The sequence below is a fragment of the Clupea harengus genome, chromosome 16 (genome assembly GCF_900700415.2).
Source record: "Clupea harengus chromosome 16, Ch_v2.0.2, whole genome shotgun sequence".
Taxonomy (NCBI): domain Eukaryota; kingdom Metazoa; phylum Chordata; class Actinopteri; order Clupeiformes; family Clupeidae; genus Clupea; species Clupea harengus.
The window spans coordinates 12,336,607-12,361,581 of NC_045167.1; the positions used below are offsets into that span (position 1 = coordinate 12,336,607).

The window sequence follows — 24,975 nt, forward strand, 5'->3', positions numbered from 1 at the left end:
AACACTTATTGAAATAATGAAGGTGTTACAGCACCTCTCCTGAGTGACCTGTTCTGCCCCACCAGCACAACCAGTGACCCCAGCAGCAGCAGGAACAGGAGCCCCAGAGCCGCTATGGCCGCTGGAGAGACAGGAAACCCTGCAGGCTCACATGGACGACCTGTGGTTCTTACAGGATGACGGCGGGTGGAAGATGGAGGCCCTGAAGAATTCACTTACAGTTTTGCTACTGAAAATTTGCGTCATTCACCCTAGAGAACAGAACATGGCTGTAGATACAAATGCTGGACTCTTGTCAGGAGTCCTGAAAAGATTCTCAATAATCTGTTCTGCCTGGAGGGATCCAGAGCCCCTGTCTAGCACTTCATCCCTTGAATCTCTTAGGGTTTTCCACCCTGTTGCATCCCTGGCATAGGAACTAAATATGGTTTGGACAATAACAAAAGTGCTAAATAGGTCACAGAAATGACAACAATTTCAGTGCTTCCCCATCCTAAGTCATTAGATATTGATATCAGTCCTGAAAAATGCATATTGGTCGATGCCCATCTACAGCATCTCTGTGCTCCCCCACCTGTGCAGTTGACCCAGGCGTCCTCCTTATGGGTGCAGTCACTCTGGTTCAGAGGGGCGCGGCAGCAGTCCCACAGGTGGTGCTCATTGCCTGTGCAGATCACCTCGTCCAGCCAGATGGCACCGTTCCCCCTCCCAAATGTGCCCTGCTCCCCCCCTACATCCACAGGCTCCCCACAGTCCAGCTGCCTGCAGACCACCTGGGCGTCCTTCTTGTCCCAGGAGTCGTCACACACCGTCCCCCACTCTCCCTGCAGGAGCACCTCCACCCTCCCCGAGCAGTGAGTGAGACCCCCCACCAGCCTCAGCCCTGGAGCACCTGGAAGAGGAGAGAGGGACACTGACTAGCCTCATGTTCTTAACCTCAAAAATAACTGTTCAAAAACAACTGTTCAAAAATAACTAATATTAATAATATGTGTTTTTTTATATTTATATATATAATTAGAGATATCTCCCAGTTTAGTAAAACAATACAGTAAGAAAAATATGGTAAAAAAATCATTTCAAAGGGTCAATATAAAACCAAAGGCATTGGTCCCACCTGGACATTCCATGACTTCGTGTAGGATAGACGCATTTTTTCCACTTCCTACATTTTTTCCACCTCCTAAAATATGAAAATGAATATAAAAAATAGAGCCTGCACAGTACAAAACTGATTAAAATTAGAAGAAGCATAACTTTAGAGGGTACTAATTCTGACCTGTACAATGAAGTTCAGCAACCTCCTCACAGGATTGTCCCCACTGAAAAGGTTTGCACTGCTCAAGATGTGTATCATGCTTCCTACACCGGGGAGGGCTCAGTCGCTGGCCTTTAGTTGACCTTACTGCATAGGTCTTTCTAAAACCTCCACAACCTAACTGTTGGCAAATCACTGAGCCTGTGTCTTTGTCCATGTCATTGAAGCATATTTCCCCCCAGGTGCCACTGTAATAGACCTCTATAACACCTGTGCATGGTCCATAACGCACTGTGTTTTCTCTCAGCTGAATGAACTCTGTGGCAACGAAAACAGATATTATGTATGAAAGTTCTGTCTATGACAGTTTCACAACTCTTAAACAACAGAAAGATTCACCTGTCTTAAAAGTTGTAACTGCTCTATCCATCCAAATGAGAATCTTTTCAAATACACATTGATAAATAAAATAATTTGCTGATATAACAAATAGATAGAGGTTTGAATAGTTTTTCAAACCTCTGTGATCCATTTGATGCGGATATGAACAATTGAAGGTAAACATGTAGCTCAGTGACCAGTATGAGGTGTTTGTACCTGAGCACATGACCCACACATCCTCTTTGTGTGAGCAGTCATGGCGTCCCCACCCTGCTGAGGGACACTCCCACAGGCTCGTCTCGTCACCTGCGCAGCCCACCTCGCTCAGCCAGATGGGCACGTCTCCTGGATGAAAGGATGCAGGTACCTCAACCCTGAGGGCTGTACCACACTGCAGCTGTCTGCACACTACCTGGGCATCCTCCATGATAGGTGAAAATTCACCCTAGTTACCTCAGGACTCCGGAGCTGCATATAAGTATATTTATTAAACAAACAATATTTGCAATCGGGCTCACTCCCAGCACAAGGCTGAAAGTGAAGCAATGATAAACACATCACACAAGGTTTATGTAGACAGAAGTTGAGCATTCAGCAGGGATAATCACGTGGTGGATTTCTCACGTCCGAGGCAAGGATGGAAGTTTTGCAAGGTTGGAAGAAGCACAGTTCGACCCTTCTTATCTCTTCTGGTCTAAACATGCTCTTGTACATATGCAGACTAAGTGGCACCTAATATTCTAAGTTACACACGCACACAGAAACACAGAAAAGCCATGTTTCTGTTTTCATAAGCACATGATTCATACAAGGAATTAATAATACAAGGCACTTGATTATTATATTCTTAAGTCATTAACAGTGTTTGGAAATTATCTCCATCAGTCCCTCCTTTTATCCGTTTCAATGGATAATTCAAAATCACCATCAAAATCACAAATCATCTTTCTTAATTCGTCAATTATCAATTTCAATGGATAACCTCAAAATCATCACTCTGAGCTTCATCACATGGATTTTCGGAACAGAGATCATTACTGACCATTATTTCATCTCATCATAAGTCAATCATCATTTTTCACATCACACATTTGTATACTTTGCATTTGTAGGCCAACATAGTGGGTGTCGAGTGTGAGTGTGAGTGTGTGTGTGTGTGTGTGTGTCATTAGCTCGCCTAGGCTTCAGATAACATTCAAACAAGGCCTCTTTGCTGTGTCCTTGAAGGCCCTGTTCCCCATCAGGCATTCTGCAGATCACATCGGCTGTTGAATATTACTGGGCAGGAAAATGTAAACAGTCTCTTTGTGGAAAGTGTGTTTGGGCAGTCTGGTTTTCCCATCACCACGGATGATCTTTAGGTAGGCCCCATCGCGGACATTTGACCAAGACCGGTGCCTGTTGTGATCAATATGTTAACAGTACCAAAATGTAGAGCAGTACGGTTATTATCAAATGTTTCACACATTGTTTCATTTTTCCCTTGTAACTCCCCATGACTTCACAGAGATAGGACCTCCCTGCCCTCCCAGTATCCACTAGGCTCTTTTACCCCACTGGACAGTGTAGTTTTCTTCACCAGGTTTGAGACGAAAAATTGCCTAACGCAAAGAATCCCCTTTGTAGCTGGACTTCTGTCACAGTGGCCCGGCCTTGGAAAAACTGTAGAGGAAGACAGCTCCTATCCTCTGTCTCTTTCTAAAGAAGGCTTACTCGTTTACAATGTGTTAGATGTATCCAGGTGCTCTCTTCGCTATTTTGACTGTGGTAGATGTTGACAGTAGCACTTTGTAGGGTCTGTCCCACTTGGGCAAGTGGCAGTGTTTTCTTTGGAGGCTGTTGATTAGGACCCAATCTCCTGGCCCAACCTTGGTTTCAGCTTCACAGGTTCCTGCGGAGCACAGAGAGTTCTGAGAGCATTTTGCTAATTCACATGTTTGCCATATATTCTGCAAATGTATATTCAATCTCTTAGTCTGTTCAGCAAATGGTTTGAGTGCTGAGGCAGTGTAGATTCTTCCATACATCATTTCAAACAGTGATAACAACATTCATGCTTAATATCACTAATTTCACTCTAAGATTCTCAAATTGCTTTTAACAGTTCGGTTCATTCTTTTCTACCAGTCCTGCTGACTGGGGGTTGTATGAACAGTGATTGTCTATGGCTAGACAATATTTCTTTCTTTCGTTGGGATTTAACTCAATAAAATCAATAATGAATGATTAAACATCTTTCTCATGAATATAAAGTACAAATATATGCTTACTATCCCCACTTATTGAGGCATGTTTTCACCATGGCTCAATATTGCAGCATATCTTTTAATATTGTGAGATCTAATTCTTCAATTGTGTATGTGTCAGATGGTTGTTGTAGTTTGGCCTGGTTAAGTGGCCTTGTCTGCTTTGTGGTTTCCCAATGAAACCGGGTCTTTTGCATGTGTGTGCGCAATCAGTGCAATTAGTTCCGCTGCCTGTGCGGAATAGTGTGGAAGTAGTGGCTATGCGTTCAAGGTTTATTAGCTTGAAACCATCAACAAACAATAGTTAAATCAGCTTCTGGAAAAGGCATATCTTGTAAGGTCAGCTCTGGCTGCCATAGTTTTTATCTGTCCTCTGCCGTAAGTAAAAGTGTAACTGGGTTAAATGTCACGCAGCGCTCAATATTGATATGAGGCTGAGTGAGCAAAAAAAAAAAGTACGCATGTGGAACTTTCAGTGTAAGTGTCTCTTTAGTACAATAGGAGCAGAGGCCTGCACCGCCAAGGCTGCAGCCACTACTGCTTGTAAACATTCAGACATTGCTTGGCTACTGGATCTAGCCGGGTTGACTAGTATGCCACTGATATCAACTTTTAAGTCCCCACTTATGCATTAACACAGATGTTATATAACCTTTTTTACAGTCTACAGTTTGTACGAATGGCTTTGTCATGTCATGGGATGTGCTAGGACAGCAGAACTGACCAACAGTTGTTTTATCTGTTCAAATGCCTGCTTTCCATCTTCAGGCCTTTTAATAATATCTCCTGCTGACCTGGGCTGAGAATAAGTAAACTCTGCAACATTTGTGTTTCTAACGCGTGGTTAGGAATCCATTATCTACAGAAGTTAGTCATTCTCAGAAAATACATCATTTATTTCTTTGTCTGTGGCTGAGGTGCTTTTTAAGATAGCTTTACTTTAGTGGACCACAGCTGCTAATGTTGTGGCCTTGTTTCTGCTAAAAATCTTAACAACGCCAGGGTATGTTGTTTACAGGTCTTCTTATCTGGAGGAACAGCACTAGATGTTCAACAAACAATTGACTGTCCCTCGAACTGTAGCTAAGTTTGAGCTCATGGCTTGTGAGAATACAGTCTTTTGAGCCAGCACTCAGCCCCACCCATCCTGTCCAATGTATCAGTCTAGGTTAATGTAGTTAGTGTGACAGGCTTACATTTCTCTTAAAATCTTTTTTGGGCTTAACAGTGTATATTCTATACATAATAATATTTTGGGACATCATTGTTTCATTTATTCTAAAACCCATGTATTGTTGGAACAATTCTAATGTCCAACCCACATCACATCTCTTCCTAATAAGTTTTGTAGGGCATGTTTTTGAAACATAATCTGTATTTTGAAATATCTCTCCTGTTTCAAACTCTGCTTTTAGATGTCTCTTTCTTCTTACAACCTTACTGTTCTGGGCATCTAATTCTCTGATTACTGCTCAGCAGGCACCAAAGTCACATAAAACAAAACAAAACAAAAAATCATTGGCTTTCTTGCCACCATTAACGTTAGCTTTGCTCTGTTTGGTGCAACCAATAATGTAAAAACATTTTCAAATCAGTGTTACAATTTTCTTCTTGTTGTAGACATTTTAAACCACCTCTTATTGCTATTATCATGTGCGTCTTCTGCTTTTGACGCACTTTTTCCCATTTGTAAGTTATTTTTATGTATTTCTCTAATACCTCTAATAATAACTGCTCTTGAAACCTTTTAAATTACCTTTATCTTATTCTTCACACTAGGGTTAGTTATGTTTCTATTTTCAGACTCTCATAGTTTGTTCTTGAGATCGCAATGCTGAGTCAACTCGAGCCCAACCAGAGGGCCCCCGTCTCACTCGTTTGGTGAGGAGGTTGAGGCCAGGGAATTTCCCTGGGGTGATCAGTCCCCTACTGTTCTGGGTCAAGGCATCTCAGTAATGCGAAATCAGTCCTTTAATTACATAAATTATGACTATAATTATCTGTGTTTTACCCATTGTAAAAAGTTTGTCTCAATCCCACAGAAAAATAACACAGGAGTATCTCTGACTCTTGCAAATTCTTTCAGAAATATATCTAAAACAGTTAGTATCAACCCCACAGGTAACACAAGGTAAGGGGGAATGGATAGACCTTTAAGAGACTTCTCCGGAGTCGTCTAGAAATAGGTCTAGAGAGTTTGTACAGGCTTCCAGTGGCCAAGGGATATATCTCTCATTTACCCGAAGAGTTTGTACAGGCTTCCAGTGGCCAAGGGGATATATCTCTCATTTACCCCGAAGAGTTTGTACAGGCTTCCAGTGGCCAAGGGGATATATCTCTCATTACCCCGAAGAGTTTGTACAGGCTTTCCAGTGGCCAAGGGGATATATCTCTCATTTACCCCGAAGAGTTTGCGGAGGACCCCCTACCACGCAGGTTTATCTCTCATTTACAACCGAAGAGTTTGCGGAGGACCCCCTACCACGCAGTTTATCTCTCATTTACAACCGAAGAGTTTGCGGAGGACCCCCTACCACGCAGGTTTAATCTCTCATTTACAACCGAAGAGTTTGCGGAGGACCCCCTACCACGCAGGTTTATCTCTCATTTACAACCTTTTAACACAGCTAGCAAATTCGTTCAACACACGAGGCAAGCAGGAATATCTCTAACAACTTTGTAACCTTAAAGAATTCCTTCTCTACCCCGCGGAGAACAGGCAACACAGCCCCACTCGAAGACACGTGTACACAAAACTGAAACAAACAATAAACCAACAATATACTACCGTGCACTTACAACAAACAAACAATATACTCACAAACAGCTCGGAGTCCACACCCTACAGTCCAATTATTTTCCTTCACTCTCGGCTCTCCCCGCTGGCAGAACCTGGCCTCCTTCCAATTCAAGTTGGAGGTCTTTAGAAAAACAGAGTCTCATACTCCTCCGTATGATTCAGGTCCTGATGATTAGCCCAGCGTGGAGAGCCGTTGAGGTTGTTGGAATCCCGGTCACGAGCCCCCAAATATGATAGGTGAAAATTCACCCTAGTTACCTCAGGACTCCGGAGCTGCATATAAGTATATTTATTAAACAAACAATATTTGCAATCGGGCTCACTCCCAGCACAAGGCTGAAAGTGAAGCAATGATAAACACATCACACAAGGTTTATGTAGACAGAAGTTGAGCATTCAGCAGGGATAATCACGTGGTGGATTTCTCACGTCCGAGGCAAGGATGGAAGTTTTGCAAGGTTGGAAGAAGCACAGTTCGACCCTTCTTATCTCTTCTGGTCTAAACATGCTCTTGTACATATGCAGACTAAGTGGCACCTAATATTCTAAGTTACACACGCACACAGAAACACAGAAAAGCCATGTTTCTGTTTTCATAAGCACATGATTCATACAAGGAATTAATAATACAAGGCACTTGATTATTATATTCTTAAGTCATTAACAGTGTTTGGAAATTATCTCCATCACTCCATGTCCCAGGAGTCATCGCACACAGTCCCCCACGAGCTGTTGTGTAACACCTCCAGCCGGCCGGCGCAATCTCCTCGGGATCCCACCAACCTGACTGGCTGATGGCCTGAGATGAGGAACGTGGTGAATGACATGAAATGTTTCATTTATGGATATGGATGCTATTTATTATTGCAAGTGCCTGGATTTATCCATCTGTTAAAGTAATGTCTGTATTTCCAGCTATATTTCCAGTGTTTATTTATAGATGTGGATCTACAGCAATATTAGTAACAAATCCATAGAGCAGTTGAGTTCATCATTATTGGAAGAGTTCGACAAAAGCCAGGGAAAGGCATTTCTTTACACCCCAAGTGAAAAGTGTGGAACTGCACATCACAGATTGATGACAGCATTGGTGTCTTTCCATAAATATCTTCTGTAGTAACCACTATTATCAATGTGTGGAGTGGATTATGGTTAAATGAGAATTTCTGATTGGTACAGATAATGGCACTGAGACAGATGGATAACCTGCAGGCAGAAGAAAACCAGTTTGACATACAGTTCAGCTACAGGATCACTGTCAGACTTTGAGCTGTACACACCTGAGCAGACGATGGTCACGTGCAGGCTAGAACTGCAGTTTAGCATCTGAGGAGTGCTGCAGTTTCCCAGATGAGTCTCATGTCCAGAACATCGGAACCCTGAGACACACCCATCACCCTCCGTCTCAGCAGAACCAGAGAACCCAACAGCAGAACCGCAGGCCAGCTGTCTGCACACCACGGAGGCTTCAGACCGATTCCAGGAGTCCAGCAGAACTCTCCTCCACCTCTGGCTGACGTAAACCTCCACCTCTCCTTCACAACGGCTCCTTCCAGACAAGCGCACCGTCCCATTGTCCAGAGAGAAGGATGAACCTGCAAATATTCTTTAGTTTAATTCAAATATTTCATATGCCAGACAAACTGCACAACCATTTTTTTGTCAGCCAATAAACTTGTGATATTAATGTGCTCAGTCCGATTTCAAATCTATTGGGATTATATGTCTGATTCAATAGTAACTAAAAATCACACTATTTGTGAAATCAAGGTGCTTAGTCCAATTCAAAAGTAACTAAATTCACACCAAATCTTTTCCAAATAATTTAACATTGCTACATTTGCTGTGCCTCTGGTCAATAATGACCGGCCTTTAAAATGAATGTCCAAGTCTGTAAAACTCAGAGTTATATGACTGGAAATAAATGGTAAAGTTGTCAGATGTCACATTTAAGGCAGTCATTTGGAAGCTGATATAAATAGATGTGAATTATCATCATAAATCACATTGTTAATTTTGGTCAAATGTTTACAAAAAAGCATTATTAATCTTTAAACTGGGCCAGTAAATTCTGACCGTGACCACAACAAGTGTAACCATTTTGCGAACACAACATGAGGGCTGATGAACTGCAATCAGTCAGAGACCAGATCATATTGTTTACATTGAGCAATGTCAACACGGCCATGCAGTTCATGTGCTCACCTGAGCAGATCACTCCAGCATCCTGTCTATGGGAGCATGCAGCTCGACTCCACCAGGAGATTCCACATTCTGAGAGGCCAGTTTCATTCCCCTCACACACAAACACATCAGGCCAGATGCTTCCACTCCCCTCACCAAACCACTCTGGCCCTACAACAGCCACAGCTCTTCCACAGTTCAACTGATGGCAGAGCACGCTGGAGGACTTCATATCCCAGGATGCATCACACACTGTGCCCCATTCGCTGAGGTACTTGAGCTCCACTCGGCCCGAGCAGTAATCAGTGCCATTTGCCAGTCTGGCGTCTGTGTATCCTGGGCAGGGCAGAGACAGAGAGGAAGCATTTGTTTTCATCTTTATGAACAGGTAACTTTATAGCAGCCAAATGATGAAAACACAAAGTCACACCATGTCATAAACTGTGCCTGGAGTTCAGAGAATGTTATGTGTAAAAAAAAATATATAAAAATGATTTTAAAGAACATGTGCTTACCAGAACAAACTAACCCCACATCCCTGTCATGTGAGCAGTTGATATTTACTGCAGGTGTTGGGCAGAGTTGAATCTGAGTCTCGTTGCCGCCACACTGAATTTCCTCTGACCACACCTTGCCCTTTCCCTCTCCAAATGCAGCTGCTCCCAGCATCTCTACAGGAGCCCCACAGTCCAGCTCTCGACACACCACCTCTGCATCCTGCCCGTCAAACGCAGCATCACACACTGTACCCCAGGTGATCCCATGGACCACCTCGACTCTCCCAGAGCACTGGTGGGAACCGTTCACAAGCCTGAGAGCTCGGTGTTCTGTGTGGAAATAAGTAGCACTATGCATTACGTAATCATGTCTCATGTATGACACACAATTATGATCATTTAAAAAATGGAAATTGCAATGAATTATTTATATAATTACAAACTACTGCAAGCTTGTGTTCACCTTACCTGAGCAGAGGATTCCAACACTGTTGCGAGGTTGGCATGTATGATTACCCATTTCCTTATGAGGGCAGGCCTTAAGTCTGGTCTCCTTCCCCCCACAGGCAACCTCAGCCATCAGGACTCTCCCTGTTCCCTCTCCAAAGTAGGCATATTGCATTATATCTACAGCATGACCACACCCCAACTCTTTACACACGACTGCCGTATTAAACTGATTCCAATCAGTACCACACACTGTTCCCCACTCTCCTCCATGATAAACCTCCACTCTCCCAGAACAGCGACTGCTACCATTCACCAACTTCACAAGATCTGAAGGGAAAAGACCATAACATCATGGCTTCCAGGCTTAATAGATTAGATAATTAACTATCAAAGGGAAATAATAGTCTGTAGTTTTTTTATAATTAGACTCTTATGTTACCTGTACAAACTAAACCAACATCATGCTTGTGAGAGCAGTTGTGTGAGGGTGTAGGAGATGTTGGGCAGAGTTGAATATGAGTCTCGTTGCCTCCACACTGGATCTCCTCTGACCACACCTGGCCCTTTCCCTCTCCAAATGCAGCTCCTCCCAGCACCTCTACAGGAGCCCCACAGTCCAGCTCTCGACACACCACCTCTGCATCCTGCCAGTCAAATGCAGCGTCACACACTGTGTGTCTGTTCTCCTTATGAAGCAGCTCCACTCTCCCAGAGCAATGAGAACGGCCCACCAGTTTGACTCCTACAATTTTACATTGATTGTTATGAGTACATTTAAATATTGCAATGTATCAAAAAGTATATTTAATTTTCAGCTGTACATGTTTACTAAATAACCCCACAAACTTCATACACTGACCTATGTTTTCTAAATGTAGTTATATTATGATACGTGTAATAATGCCTCTGATTAATAAAATTAGCAGTACGTTTCAGTTAACCTACCTGAGCAGATTACTCCTGCATCCTGATGATGACCACAGTTTTCTGCAACCGATTCTTGTGACCTGCAGTCCCTCACTGTGGACTCAGACCCCACACACTGCAAACCACTCATCCAGATACTTCCTGAACCCTGTCCATAATAGGCCCCATTAAGAGCTTTTATAGCCTCTCCACAGCCCAGTTCTCTACACACCACTGCAGCATCGTGCAGGTCCCATCCGTTACTACACACTGAGCCCCACTGCTGTCTGTGGAGAACCTCTACTCTTCCAGAACAGCGACTGCTACCATTCACCAGCCTCAGAGCATCTAGGGAGAGATAATAGAGATGATAATAGATTGGGACAGTGCCTAAATATGTCATGTCTGTTATGAATCCAATAATAACTTATTTTATTTGTACCTCTGCAAGACAGTCCCACATCATTCTCATGTGAGCAGTTGTGGTTCAGAGCAGATGTTGGGCAGAGTTGAATCTGAGTCTCGTTGCCTCCACACTGGATCTCCTCTGACCACACCTGGCCCTTTCCCTCTCCAAATGCAGCTGCTCCCAGCCCCTCTACAGGAGCCCCACAGTCCAGCTCTCGACACACCACCTCTGCATCCTGCCAGTCAAATGCAGCTTCACACACTGTGTGTCTGGTCTCCTTATGAAGCAGCTCCACTCTCCCAGAGCAATGAGAACGGCCCACCAGTTTGACTCCTACAATTGAAATATTGAAATATATCAAAAAGTATATTTAATTTTCAGCTGTACATGTTTACTAAATTGCCCCACAAACCTCATACACTGATCTATGTTTTCTAAATATATATATATGATGATCATGTGACGTGTAATAATGCCTCTGATTAATAAAATTAGCAGTACGTTTCAGTTAACCTACCCGAGCAGATTACTCCTGCATCCTGATGATGACCACAGTTTTTTGTAACCCATCTTTGTGACCTGCAGTCCTTCACTGTGGACTCAGACCCCACACACTGCAAACCACTCATCCAGATACTTCCTGAACCCTGTCCATAATAGGCCCCATTAAGAGCTTTTATAGCCTCTCCACAGCCCAGTTCTCTACACACCACTGCAGCATCATGCAGGTCCCATCCGTTACTACACACTGAGCCCCACTGCTGTCTGTGGAGAACCTCTACTCTTCCAGAACAGCGACTGCTACCATTCACCAGCCTCAGAGCATCTAGGGAGAGACAATAGAGATGATAATGTATTGGGACAGTACTTAAATATGTCATGTCTGTTATAAATCCAATAATAACATATTTTATTTTTTACCTCTGCAAGACAGTCCCACATCATTCTCATGTGAGCAGCTGTGGTTCAGAGCAGATGTTGGGCAGAGTTGAATCTGAGTCTCGTTGCCTCCACACTGGATCTCCTCTGACCACACCTGGCCCTTTCCTTCTCCAAATACAGCTGCTCCCAGCACCTCTACAGGAGCCCCACAGTCCAGCTCTCGACACACCACCTCTGCATCCTGCCAGTCGAACGCAGCATCACACACTGATGCCCAGGTTGTGCTGTGAAGCAGCTCTACTCTCCCAGAGCAGGATTTTGATCCATTAGACAGTCTGGTTCTCCCTTCAGTTGGGAATAATAATGCAAACTTTACCACCATGTAAACACAAATACTATATTTCAATATGAATATACTTGTTTTATAGAGCAATTGTCAGAACTCTGGGACTGTAATTTTGCTCCTGTCAATCAGATGTCATTTACTCCTGTCTACCAGATTCAGGACCATTTCAAACATTTGGTTTTTCTTTTCATTTACTCCTGACCTTGTTGGACTCATGTGTGTTTCATTTTGTGGCGGTTTTTCCACCTGAGCCTTGTTTAGTTGTGTATTTAAACCCTGACCTTATGTTCAATCTTTGCATAGTTCTTTACATCTGTGCTTTAACTTCTCTTATGAACCTAATCCCCACAGTCCATCTCTCGACACACCACTTCAGTCAAGTAGTTCTTGTGTCTGCTGTAACTTCTCTTTTGTCTCTGTTTATTGGCTGGGATTAATTATGACTCTGCCCGAGTCAGTATCGTTTTTTTTAACGCAACGAATGGACAAAAAGTGTATGGCATTAGAATCTAGGTCTGCACCTATAGGTGGAGATTAGGGATGCACCGATACCACTTTTTTACAAACCGATACAAGTACGAGTATTTTTATTTGTGTACTTGCCGATACCAAATACCGATACTTCTTAGATTTGGTCTCCATGAAAGTGCAATTAATTTGGAGACAGATTTTATTTTATCCTCTGCAGATTATGTCAAGCCTATAGTAAAAAATTAACAGAAGGCTATCCCAAGCCAAAAATAAACAGAGCTTTCTGGTTTTAACAACAACAACAAAAAGCCTCCAGAGACAATGTCATCACATTAGACAAAATGCAAATATAACCAGATGAAGGCAATTCAATTTGCTGCATAGTTAACAACACAGTCTACTTAACATAAAGTGAACAGAACTATTACTGGATTAGTACATTAGCACGTTTCAGTTACAAAAGGATCAAAAGAGTCTCCTGCTCAAGTACACAAACAATCACTTAACCTATGTGGCACTATTAGTCTCTCTCTCTCTCTCTCTCTGTGTGTGTGTGTGTGTATGTGTGCGCTTTTTTCTTTTGCAAGACTTCAGTTAAGGTTGCTTTGGTCTTGCGCCACTAGCATTAGTGAACTCTGTGTACTTAGCACTATGGTGCATCTTCAGATGTTTAATCAAATTGCTTGTGTTAAACGAAGTACTTTCCTTTCCGCCTGTCGTCGTCATTTATCTTAAAATGAGCCCAAATCGCTGACATGGCTATACTCCTCCGTTAAAGCAGCACAACGGAGGAATTGCTAATCGCTAACGAGATGCTAGCGGCTTAAACCTAGCGAAACCTGTTTCAATTTGCTTACTTTGACACTATGACAAACTAGTGAGTCAACAACTTTCCTAACACAGTCAAACATCAAGCAAGTGCAACACAAGACAAAGCAAGACGGCAAATAAGCTACTTACTAGTCCGTCAGAGAGTGGTACCCTGGCGGCTTCCAGAAACCTACATAATGGAGTAATATGCCTACGGACCCTGGTATGGCAATGGCACAGAGGCCATTCTCCATATTAAAGGTCATTGTAGCGCCCCAATTTTTTTTAAGCTGTTATTTTAAGGTAAAGTAGCTAATCCTAACCCTAACCCTAACCCTGAAGTACAATTGCTACATACTGTTACTTTAACATCTATCCTTTCGTAGCCTACTTTCACACACACACGCTTTTGGACAGAATCTCCAAGTTTCCGGCTCATTGTCTCCCCCTAGACTTTGAAGTCAGGTAGGACAACAAATCAAATTTTTTGTCCGCATAGCGCTACCAGTTTGATGTAGAGAAATACTGTTGAGTGGTATCGATGCTTGGCATCGGCAATTCAAAAACGAATACGAGTATGAGTATTTTAACGAAGTATCGGCCCGATACCCGATACTGGTATCGGTATCGATGCCTCCCTAGTGGAGAACAACATATCGTATGCTGCTAACCAGCAGTGTAATTAGTTTCATATTGGACTGTTTTTCTGGGTGCATAAGACAGTGGTTTCCAAACCTTTCATGGCAGGCCCACCTTTGACAATGAGAGAGAAATTGTGCTCGTATACACTCGCATAGCCTATTAGTCTACCTGTTTTTAATTAAAGATACAGATGCCAGATGCCCATCAGCTACATATAGCTTTTCTTTAACATTGCTTCTACATTTGAACAGTTAAACTTGAATATTTGAAGCATGTTTTATTTAATTTCATCTTTTTTTAAACTGATCAAATAGATCAAAACGGATTGCCTATGTATCATTCCATTCTTTGGATCGGTTCATGTTAGGCCCATGTCTGTTGTATTAATAATTAGGCTAGCTATCCCTTGTAATATACTGTATATTCTAAATGTTAGACCTTTAGCAAATTATACTAGTGCAGACTAGACTATACACTGGATAGCTAGTGGGAGCGACAGGTGTGTTTATTTAAAAGACAATATCGGCTCATTAAGGTAAAGGATGTAATAACCAGGTTGCTTTGCATTCGGTAATTTTCTCGCATACAAGTAATGGGTTGCTACGCAACACCTGAAACTTTCAAGTTCTATTTGCGTGAAGAACTGTTTGTTCTTAGCGAAAGTCACGAAATGGCAACAAAATCATTACAAATAGTTATTTTGAAGGAATGTCAATCGTTTTGACAAGTAACCGAATAATAGGCTGGGAAATGTATAGTCCGCAGGTCATTAGTGGAAAATAAATCTAGCTGTGTGTCAAAGGTTAACGTTTCAGTGCGTATTCTGTGGCTCTGGACGGGAGTACTGACATAAATGATAATGCTCCGCTCTCGATTTATTTCCACGGTTTTAACAACCAGTTTGAAGTGACAGAGGAATTCATTTGTTTAAAAGCATGCTAAGGATGTATTTGAGCAACTGTGTGACGCAATTGAGCATGCTGGTTTGTCATGGAAGTCGGTCCGAGGAATAACAGCAGACGGTGCACCATCAATGATCCAGCCTGCCAGCCAGCAGCCCAGCCAATGATCAGCATATCAGTAAACTATTAATTTTGAATCACTATAGTTTGAAAGATGGTGTATTTTGGCAAACAAATTAAATTATACACTTGAAATATATTTATTATAAATACATTTATCAAGGTTTGTACAGCTTTTTATAAGTACAATTCAAGCACTTTTTATGCACTTTCAAGATACCTAAACAAAAAAATGTTAAGCCTTCATCACATCTAAATTGTTAATATGAATGTGATTGTGAACTATAAACATTACAGAAGCCGTTTGTACTCACAGCAATCAATGTCATTAGTTTATTTTACCAGCTGTTTATATTGACTTTGATGGTAGTGTGCAGTGGCATGACTAGTCAGCTTTTCTACTGAGAACCTGCTAAGAACTTTTTTTTTTCCCACGGCCTAGAGAGCCACCAAAGAGCCTCGTCATCACTGTACGTCTGTAGACATCTCCTCTTTCCCAGCAACGTTAGCACCAAGCACAACAATCACAACAGTCACTCTTGTACTTTTAGGTGAGTTTAATTCATATCTATGTGTCAAATAATAATTATGAAATAACGGTGTCACCAACGGTGTAACGGTGTCAACACTTTTTGGTTCTAATTTCTTTAACTCTGGTGCCCTTTTCTCTTGCTGCTTTTTTTTACTTTTGTGCTATATAACCAGCTAACTTAATTCACTTTTTTCACACAGTGCTGCAACAATTAGAGACCTTCACATACATGTTCATGAGTGCACTTTAGCCCTATCTAAACTGAACCATCTGAAGTCTGTAATCAGATTCAGGGTCTTTGCTGATTCTGGCATTATCTGAGGATTTTTTTTAATGTAATTATCGGTGAATACACTTGTAATCATTTCACTCATCTTCATCAGATGATGCCAAAAACTGCGCCCAGCAAAAAAGGTTGCGCCCCCTTCTATATCTCCAACCAATATTTTGACATTAAAAAAAGAAATCTAACATAAGGGAAAAATGAGCCAAAAATTGAAAGAGGAAGGGGTACGTACCTCCTTGGTGTCAGAACAAGCTAGCACATTGAGGGGTATGGTTTGACTGTGTGTCCAAGCAACGTCGACGAAAGAAACTATGAAGAGGCAAAAGCCATCCGGGGCGCAATTCAAAAAGAAAAGAAAGGAAAAAGAAGAGAAGCGTGCCAAGGAGAAAGGTAAATCCTTAAATCCTGTTCTTAGCCCTTATGAATCCCAGATAAGAAAACTTGAATGCCAGAATTGCTCCAGGCACTTTAGTGGAGTTAAGAAGAAAATATGTACCTTATCATTGAAAGCCTTCCTACTCCCTGTCACATAGTTCTCTAAGGTTTTTACAGGCAGGTATATAAAAAATAATATGTCCATTTATTATACATTATACAAAAAAGAAATGATTCAAATATTGTGGGCCAACCAGTCATAAATTACACCAGGGGCGCACAGATAAAGTCAATAGCTTGTGCAACAACACTACAAATATCTTACTCGTTGCATAGCACACCCATTAAGGTGCCGAAGTGAAGCTTGCCTAGGGCGCCAAATGTGCTGGGGCCGGCCCTGTGCATATGAATTTTTTTTTTGTGTTGTACAGAGCATTGTGTATATTAGAATGACCTTTAGACTGCTAGTGACTCTCAACTGGGGTGTTCCCACTGATGTCAGATCAGGACAGTGGTACCTTCATCATGCACATAGAGCTAAGCTGACCTTTCACCCCTCTACTCCATGGGGAGCGATCCTTTTTCAAAGCTGTCTTCCTCAGTGCAGATCAGAACATACATCACGAAAAGACATTCACATCCTTTAAGGCAGGGGTGCCCACACTTTTTTGGCTTGTGATCTACTTTTAAAATGACCAACTAAAAATGATCTACCACAAAACATGTTCATAAATAGAGACCATGCATGAAAAAAAAAAGACACTTAAAGGAATCATGGTGATATTGGTGACATTATTTGAGATAGTTGCGGCCTAAAATTCTTGATTTCGAGGGAGCTTTTCCAAAAAGTTCAGATGAAAGTTGCTGTTTTTAGGTGTTTGTTGCGAATTTTCCTCTTTGTAATCATAATTGAGTTATTTGTTGAAAAATAACTGATTAATAAACAAACATTCATTCATCAAGAACAAAAATAAACTAGAAAATGCATTTCCTGAAGAAAATACCAGTGCATGAAATGCAAAAGTTAAGAAAGAAAGAAGAAAAGAAAGAAGAGTGAAAGAAGGAAAGAAGAAAGGAAAGAAGAGTAAAAGAAGGAAAGAAGAAAGGAAAGAAGAGTGGAAGAAGGAAAGAATAAAAGAAAGAAGAGTGAAAGAAGGAAAGAAGAAAGGAAAGAAGAGTGAAAGAAGGAAATAAGAGTGGAAGAAAGAAAGAAGAAAGGAAAGAAGAGTGGAAGAAGGAAAGAAGAGTGGAAGAAGGAAAGAAGAAAAGAAGAGTGGAAGAAGGAAAGAAGAGTGGAAGAAAGAAAGAAGAAAGGAAAGAAGAGTGAACAAGAGTGGCTCTGGATAAAGACAGTAAAGAGAGAGTGAAGAGGGAAAATATTGAAAGAAGGAGAGAAAAATGGAGCGAAGCAGAGAGATGGAGTGTGAAAGTAGACTGAGAGAGATGAAGAGAAAGATGGAGAGAAAAAAAAGTAGAGTATGGAAGGTGTCTCTTAATATTCCTAGTTATACAGTTAAATGGAGAGGGACAGAGAGAAGAAGATCCTTGAAATTGGCGCAGGTGTCAGTGAAGGACAGGTGCAAGCCAGTTCAATGACCCTATTATGATGTCATAATGGCCCAATGTAAGTCAATGGGAGAAATTGTATTAGTTTTTCTTTAATATTATAAAAAGTATAAAGTTTAGAAAAATGAAAAATACATAGCTGAAGTGTCGTTTACAAGACCTAAGCGACAAAGTTTGAACGAAGTTTCTACGTTAAGCGGTTCGAGCTGAATTAAGCGCAGAAAAAGGTAAAAAGAACTAGAAAATGCATTTCCTGAAGGAAATACCAGTGCATGAAATGCAAAAGTTAAGAAAGGAAGAAGAAAAGAAAGAAGAGTGAAAGAAGGAAAGAAGAGTGGAAGAAGGAAAGGGGAAAAGAAAGAAGAAAGGAAAAAGAGTGGAAGAAGGAAAGAAGAAAAAAAAGAAAGGAAAAAGGAGTGGAAGAAGCAAAGAAAAAAGAAAGAAGAGTGAAAGAAGGAAAGAAGAGTGGAAGAAGGAAAGAAGAGTGGAAGAAGGGAAGAAGAGTGGAAGAAGGAATGAAGAGAGAGTGAAGAGGGAAAATATTGAAAGAAGGAGAGAAAATGGACTGAAGCAGAGAGATGGAGTGTGAGAGAAAGTAGAGTGAGAAAAAAAGGTAGAGTATGGAAGGTGTCTCTTAATATTCCTAGTTATACAGTTGAATGGAGAGGGACAGAGAGAGAAGAGGAGCCTTGGAACCTTGGCGCAGGTGTCAGTGACGCACAGGTGCAAGCCAGTTTAATGACCCTATTATGATGTCATAATGGCCCAATGTAAGTCAATGGGAAAATTTGTATTCGTTTTTCTTCAATATTTTAAAAAGTATAAAGTTTAGAAAAATGAAAAATACATAGCATAAGTGTCCTTTACAAGACCTACGCGCCAAAGTTTGAACAAAGTTTCTACGTTAAGCAGTTTGAGCTGAATTAAGCGCAGAAAAAGGTGAAAAGAATAACTAGAAAATGCATTTCCTGAAGGAAATACCAGTGCATGAAATGCAAAATTTAAGTAAGGAAGAAGAAAAGAAAGAAGAGTGAAAGAAGGAAAGAAGAAAGTAAAGAAGAGTGAAAGAAGGAAAGAAGAGTGGAAGAAGGAAAGAAGAAAATAAAGAAGAGTGAAAGAAGGAAAGAAGACTGGAAGATGAAAAAAGAAAAGAGAGAAGAGTGAAAGAAGGAAAGAAGAAAAGAGAGAAGAGTGAAGGAAGGAAAGAAGAAAGGAAAGAAGAGTGGAAGACGAAAATAAAGAAGAGTGAAAGAAGAGTAGAAGATGAAAGAAGAAAAGAAGAGTGAAAGAAGGAAAGAAGAAAGGAAAGGAGAGTGAAGAAAGTAAACAAGAGTGGAAGAAGGAAAGAAGAGTGAATAAAGGAAAGAAGAGTGGAGGATGAAAAAAGAAAAGAGTGAAAGAAGAAAAGAGAGAAGAGTGAAAGAAGGAAAGAGTGAAAGAAGGAAAGAAGAAAGGAAAGGAGAGTGAAGAAAGGAAAGAAGAGTGGAAGAAGGAAAGAAGAAAAGAAAGAAGAGTGAAAGAAGGAAAGAAGAGTGGAAGAAGGAAAGTAATTCCTAGTTATACAGTTGAAATGAGAGGGACAGAGAGAAGAGGAGTCTTGGAACCTTGGCGCAGGTGTCAGTGAAGCACAGGTGCAAGCCAGTTTATTGACCCTATTATGATGTCATAATGGCCCAATGTAAGTCAATGGGAAAATTTGTATTAGTTTTTCTTTAATATCTTAAAAAGTATAAAGTTTAGAAAAGTGCATAGCACAAGTGTCGTTTACAAGACCTACGCAGCAAAGTTTGAACAAAGTTTCTAAGTTAAGCGGTTCGAGCTGAATTAAGCGCCCAAGTTTGGTACAAAGAATAATAATAAGATGAAGAATAAGAAACGAAGGAATAACAATACAGGGCATTTCATGCACTGTAACTAGAAAATGCATTTCCTGAAGGAAATACCAGTGCATGAAATGCAAAAGTTAAGAAAGGAAGAAGAAAAGAAAGAAGAGTAAAAGAAGGAAAGAAGAGAGGAAGAAGGAAATAAGAGTGGAAGAAGGAAAGGAGAAAGGAAAGAAGAGTGAAGAAAGGATAGAAGAATGAAGAAAGGAAAGAAGAGTGGAAGAAGGAAAGAAGAAAGGAAAGAAGAGTGAAGAAAGGAAAGAAGAGTGGAAGAAGGAAAGAAAGAAGAGTGGAAGAAGGAAAGAAGAAAGGAAAGAAGAGTGAAAGAAGGAAAGAAGAGTGGAAGAGGGAAAGAAGAGATAAAGAGAAAGTATGGAAGGTGTCTGTTAATATTCCTAGTTATACAGTTAAATGGAGAGGGACAGAGAGAAGTTGAGCCTTGGCACAGGTGTCAGTGAAGCACAGGTGCAAGCCAGTTTAATGACCCTATTATGATGTCATGATGGCCCAATGTAAGTCAATGGGAAAATTTGTATTAGTTTTTCTTTAATATCTTAAAAAGTTTAAAGTTTAGAAAAATGAAAAATACATAGCATAAGTGTCCTTTACAAGACATACGCGCCAAAGTTTGAACGGAGTTTCTAAGTTAAGCGGTTCGAGCTGAATTAAGCGCAGAAGTCGGTAAAAAGAATAATAAGAAGTAGAAGAATAAGAAACGAAGGAATAACAATACAGGGCATTTCATGCACTGTAAATATAAGAAACGAAGGAATAACAATACAGGGCATTTCATGCACTGTAATAAGAAGTAGAAGAAGAAGTATAAGAAACGAAGGAATAACAATACAGGGCATTTCATGCACTGTAATAACTTTGCCAATATGCCAAACAAAAGATTACCAGGATTACAAAACGTATCCACAACACAGTGCACCTGTTGGCATTACAGAAGGACCATCAGTAAGACTGAATAAAATGTTATGAATGTCTCAGCCTTCACATATGAGGGGAAAAAACAGCCTGTGTCACTGTGATCTGTCTCGTCATCTGAGGTTACCTGAGGTTGTCATTTAAGGTTACCTTTCCTATAGAACAGATCTATAGCTTTTTCGTGTATTAAACAAAATAAAAAGCCTTATGTTATTTATCTTATCTTTTATCTATTTATATTTACACAACGGCATGATCGCGTTTACAATTCTCCTCTGCTCTCTGTATCGTGCACGGCGGAGTTCCGCCCCGATGCGCACAAACACACACAGACACAGACTGGCGATTTATAGAAAGAAAAAAAAATTAACTTGATTTGAATTTTTTTTATTTTTTTTTTTATGACACGATCTACCACCATAAGCTTTGCGATGGACTGGTTGATCGCGATCGACGCATTGGGCACCCCTGCTTTAAGGTATCTTTGCTTTTTTTATGTTTGGCCATGGTATGAACAATAGCCACCCTCCCTCTCTCTCTCTAAGGGAAAACCTCTTGTTACAGCTGATGGAGGTGATTTCTAACCCTCATGGTTTACAGTAACTGAATGACAGTGTCACAATAGGAAAGCAACAGGCCAACAGAAGGAGTAGCCTAGACTATATATATATATTAGTGCTGTCAAACGATTAAAATATTTAATCGCGATTAATCACATTTATGTCATAGTTAACTCAAAATTAATCGCGATTAATCGCACATTTTTATCTTTTCTAAATGTCCCTTCATTTATTTATTTTTTCCATCATTTTATTTTATTTTAATGCCCTTATCAACATGGAAAAGTGGATTGGCTTGCTTTATGCAAATGTTTTATTTTATTGAAAACCAACATTGCCAAACAGGGTGGTACAAAATAAAATTATAAAGTGCACATTTCAGGTAAACAAGGACTCCGCCTATAGTGCAGTTAAACCATGGCTTAATATTTTCTTTTTTTCAAGTTTGCTGGGAACATAGCAGTCAGGCCTCTTATTTCAGAAACAATGAACCGTAACAGTTAGGTTACCAATAAAAGGTAAGCCTACTACTTCTTTGCTTTCAGCCAGCTGCCTGTTGACATTTGCGCAGTTAGGAAGGGAGGTGTTCTCTGAAGAGTTGGGTCTTCAAAAGCTTCTTAAAGGTAGAGAGGGACGCCCCTGCTCTGGTAGTGCTAGGCAGTTCGTTCCAACAACGTGGAACTACAAATGAAAATTCTGGATTGCCGTACTTGGACAGACGGCAGTGCCAAACGACGCTCACTAGACGAGTGCAGCATTCTGGTGTAGTCCTTTTTTTAATTTTATGACATCACGGTGCCTCGTAGAATCATGACTATACATGTGAAACGTAATTGTTAATAATACAAATATTCTCGTTATTATTATAATTACTTTAATCCGAGGATCTGTAGAGTTGATGTGAACGCAATCACCAACGATTTCTCACAAATTCATTAACACTTTTAACACGGAGAGTTTTCTTAAATGCGATTCCTCAAAAAAACACAAGATGGCCAACGGGGCCATCTTGTGGTTTTTTAAGGAATCGCATTTGAGAAAACTCTGGCCGAGTTACGACTGCTATTTCGAGTTCGGAAAGTATTCTGAAGTTCAGAACAAATCCCAGATGAGAAAACTTTCATGAATGCCAAATGTTTTCCTAAATCCAATTCAGAAGAAATTCCTTCTTAAATTCTTCTTAACTGCGTTCGAGAATGAGGCCCTTTGTTTCTGAAATAAGAGGCCTGACTGCTATGTTCCCAGCAAACTTGAAAAAAAGAAAATATTAAGCCATGGTTTAACTGCACTATAGGCTGAGTCCTTGTTTACCTGAAATGTGCACTTTATAATTTTTAATAAATGTTTTGCATAAAGCAAGCCAATCTACTTTTCCATGTTGATAAGAGCATTAAAATGGAAAAAAATGATGGAAAAAATTAATGAAGGGACATTTAGAATAGATACAAATTTGCGATTAATTTTGATTAATTTTGAGTTAACTATGATATAAATGCAATTAATCGCGATTAAATATTTGTATCGATTGACAGCACTAATATATATATATATAATACAATGTTACAAGTCCAAAATAAAGTCCAAAATAAAAACTATAAAAAAAAGTGTATGTTCTTTCTGTACTTTTGATATATACATGCTGCATGCAGTGAATTCATCCTTCTATCTCCATCTAAACTGTCATCTTTTGGAATTGTTAGACCTGGGCTTGTACATGTGAGATAATATGGGGTGTTTGAGGTAAGCCTATCAAGTGGCTCAGTTTTACAGTTAAATGTTCACACCAGGTTGGAATGAAGTGAAATGTATCCACCTCCATTTTATCATGGTCCATTTTAACACTCCTATATGAGACGTTTCCATTTTCAGATTTATTTACAATCAAATTTTAATCAAGCTGTATAATGATAAACTGGGAAGAAATTATATTAAACTTTGTGAATTCTGTTGTGTGGCAACATTACACATTACTCTTATTCACTACATTTCATATCACCATATAATTATACCAACTAAATATGATCATTTCAAAACATATGCTGCTTACCTGAACAAATGACTCCAGCATCCCTACGATGGTTACAGTTGCGTACAGAACCCCACCCTCTGTGCTTACATCTCTTCAGTGTGGACTCGGATCCCTTACAATGCACATTATCCATCCAGATTCTCCCTGATCCCTGTCCAAAATGAGCATCACGTGGACCTGCCACAGCAACACCACAGCCCAGCTCTCTACACACCACTCGGACATCATACGCGGTCCACGAAAAACTACACACTGTGCCCCACTCTCCTCGATGATAAACTTCAACTCTTCCAGAGCAACGATGCACACCATTCACCAACCTCACAGCATCTAAAAAGAAACACAGATAAAGAGAAAAATTCAGTGACCTCTACTCAGCATTCAGGTACAATTTATATCCTTGTGTGACTGAATGTTGTTTAGACTTTACACTTTAAATCTTTCAGCATAAATCATGTACTACTCTAATACATAAAGAAATTTGTAAATATTGTTTTAATAGTGTTCATCTAATTTCCTTGAATAAACGAGAGCTTGTAAATGAGTACCTTCTCGTTTGGCCAGGACCACAGAGGACAGGAGAATGACCCACAGGCAGCTCTCCATCTTTATCTCCCTGCAGCAGGCTCTGAGTTTGGGGCTCAGCAGAGAATACAACCCTCACCTCTGCTCTCCCAAACGACTCACTGAAACAACTGTGCCCTCCTCGCCCACCCCCCCTAGACTCAATGCGTCCCCTGAGCCGCCAATCACACTCGATGTGACCATATTAGAAGAGCGATAGGAAATCATCAAAAACACTTCAGTGGCAAATCAGAAGAGTCTGTGTAGATTGTTCTCCATATTTGTCAAACTGGTGATAAGACAGTGTCTCTAGACTCAACCCATCCCCTGAGCACGCTCAGTAGTGATGTCACACAGACGCATCCTTGTGGTCAGGAAGTTACTGCATCTACCGATGATTTATTTCTGGAGGGGGGTGCAGGTGGTATACAATATCTGCCAAGCAGCTGTTCCTCTTGCCAAGGCAAAACAGCCTCAGTCAGTCGCGTTATCAACATGACTTTGTTAATGTTTTGAAAAAAAAAAAACACACACACATTAAAGCTTAGTAAAGAATACAAAAGAATGTTTAAATCATTAAAAAAAGTCATTTCAAATCCCCAATTTTACACTTCAACCATTTCATTTATTCACATGAAATGTCTCAGTATGTGTGCACTATTAGGTATTATATGCAGTATCAAATACAGGACAGAGGATTGTTATCTTCCTTGCAATGTTGTGTAGTGCTATCTCTGTGACGAAATAGAATACAAGCAGAACATACAGCATGCATAGATTCAGTTTAATCCTTGTTTACACAGAACACACAAAGCAGTAGTACCAGTGATGATGTGCAGTTCTCCAGTAGCATTACTACATTAGTTGTATGCATTCCTTCGACCTACACAATCAACATGACTGTTTGTAGTGAAATAGCAAATCTACTGGTATAAATTACACTTCA

The 24,975-nt window shown here is 40.5% G+C and overlaps 1 protein-coding gene across 1 annotated transcript; it reads right to left on the bottom strand.

Annotated features, from left to right (window-relative positions):
• On the bottom strand, window positions 1-24,071 carry LOC105897494 (deleted in malignant brain tumors 1 protein-like). The gene is made up of 17 exons (XM_042710160.1): window positions 24,014-24,071; window positions 23,553-23,795; window positions 12,053-12,358; window positions 11,649-11,957; window positions 11,165-11,464; window positions 10,762-11,070; window positions 10,256-10,558; window positions 9,835-10,143; window positions 9,385-9,696; window positions 8,891-9,205; window positions 7,966-8,280; window positions 7,402-7,484; window positions 1,856-2,084; window positions 1,280-1,576; window positions 1,118-1,183; window positions 575-892; window positions 1-202 (listed from the first exon to the last, which is right to left on the bottom strand). The coding sequence occupies exons 1-17, from the start codon at window positions 24,069-24,071 to the stop codon at window positions 6-8; spliced, it is 4,269 nt and encodes a 1,422-aa protein (XP_042566094.1). The 3' UTR covers window positions 1-5.
• Between the last annotated feature and the right edge of the window lie 904 nt (window positions 24,072-24,975).

What these genes read in the sequence shown, in the direction of transcription:
- LOC105897494 (XM_042710160.1), bottom strand. Translation starts at nt 24,071, where the DNA reads ATGGAGAGCTGCCTGTGGGTCATTCTCCTGTCCTCTGTGGTCCTGGCC. An exon ending in ACAACAGCTCGTGGGGGACT is followed by an intron (nt 2,085 to 7,401) that starts GTGTGCGATGAC and finishes TGAGGTAACTAG; the next exon opens with GGTGAATTTTCACCTATCAT. An exon ending in CGAAGTCATGGAATGTCCAG is followed by an intron (nt 893 to 1,117) that starts GTGGGACCAATG and finishes CTCCTCTTCCAG; the next exon opens with GTGCTCCAGGGCTGAGGCTG.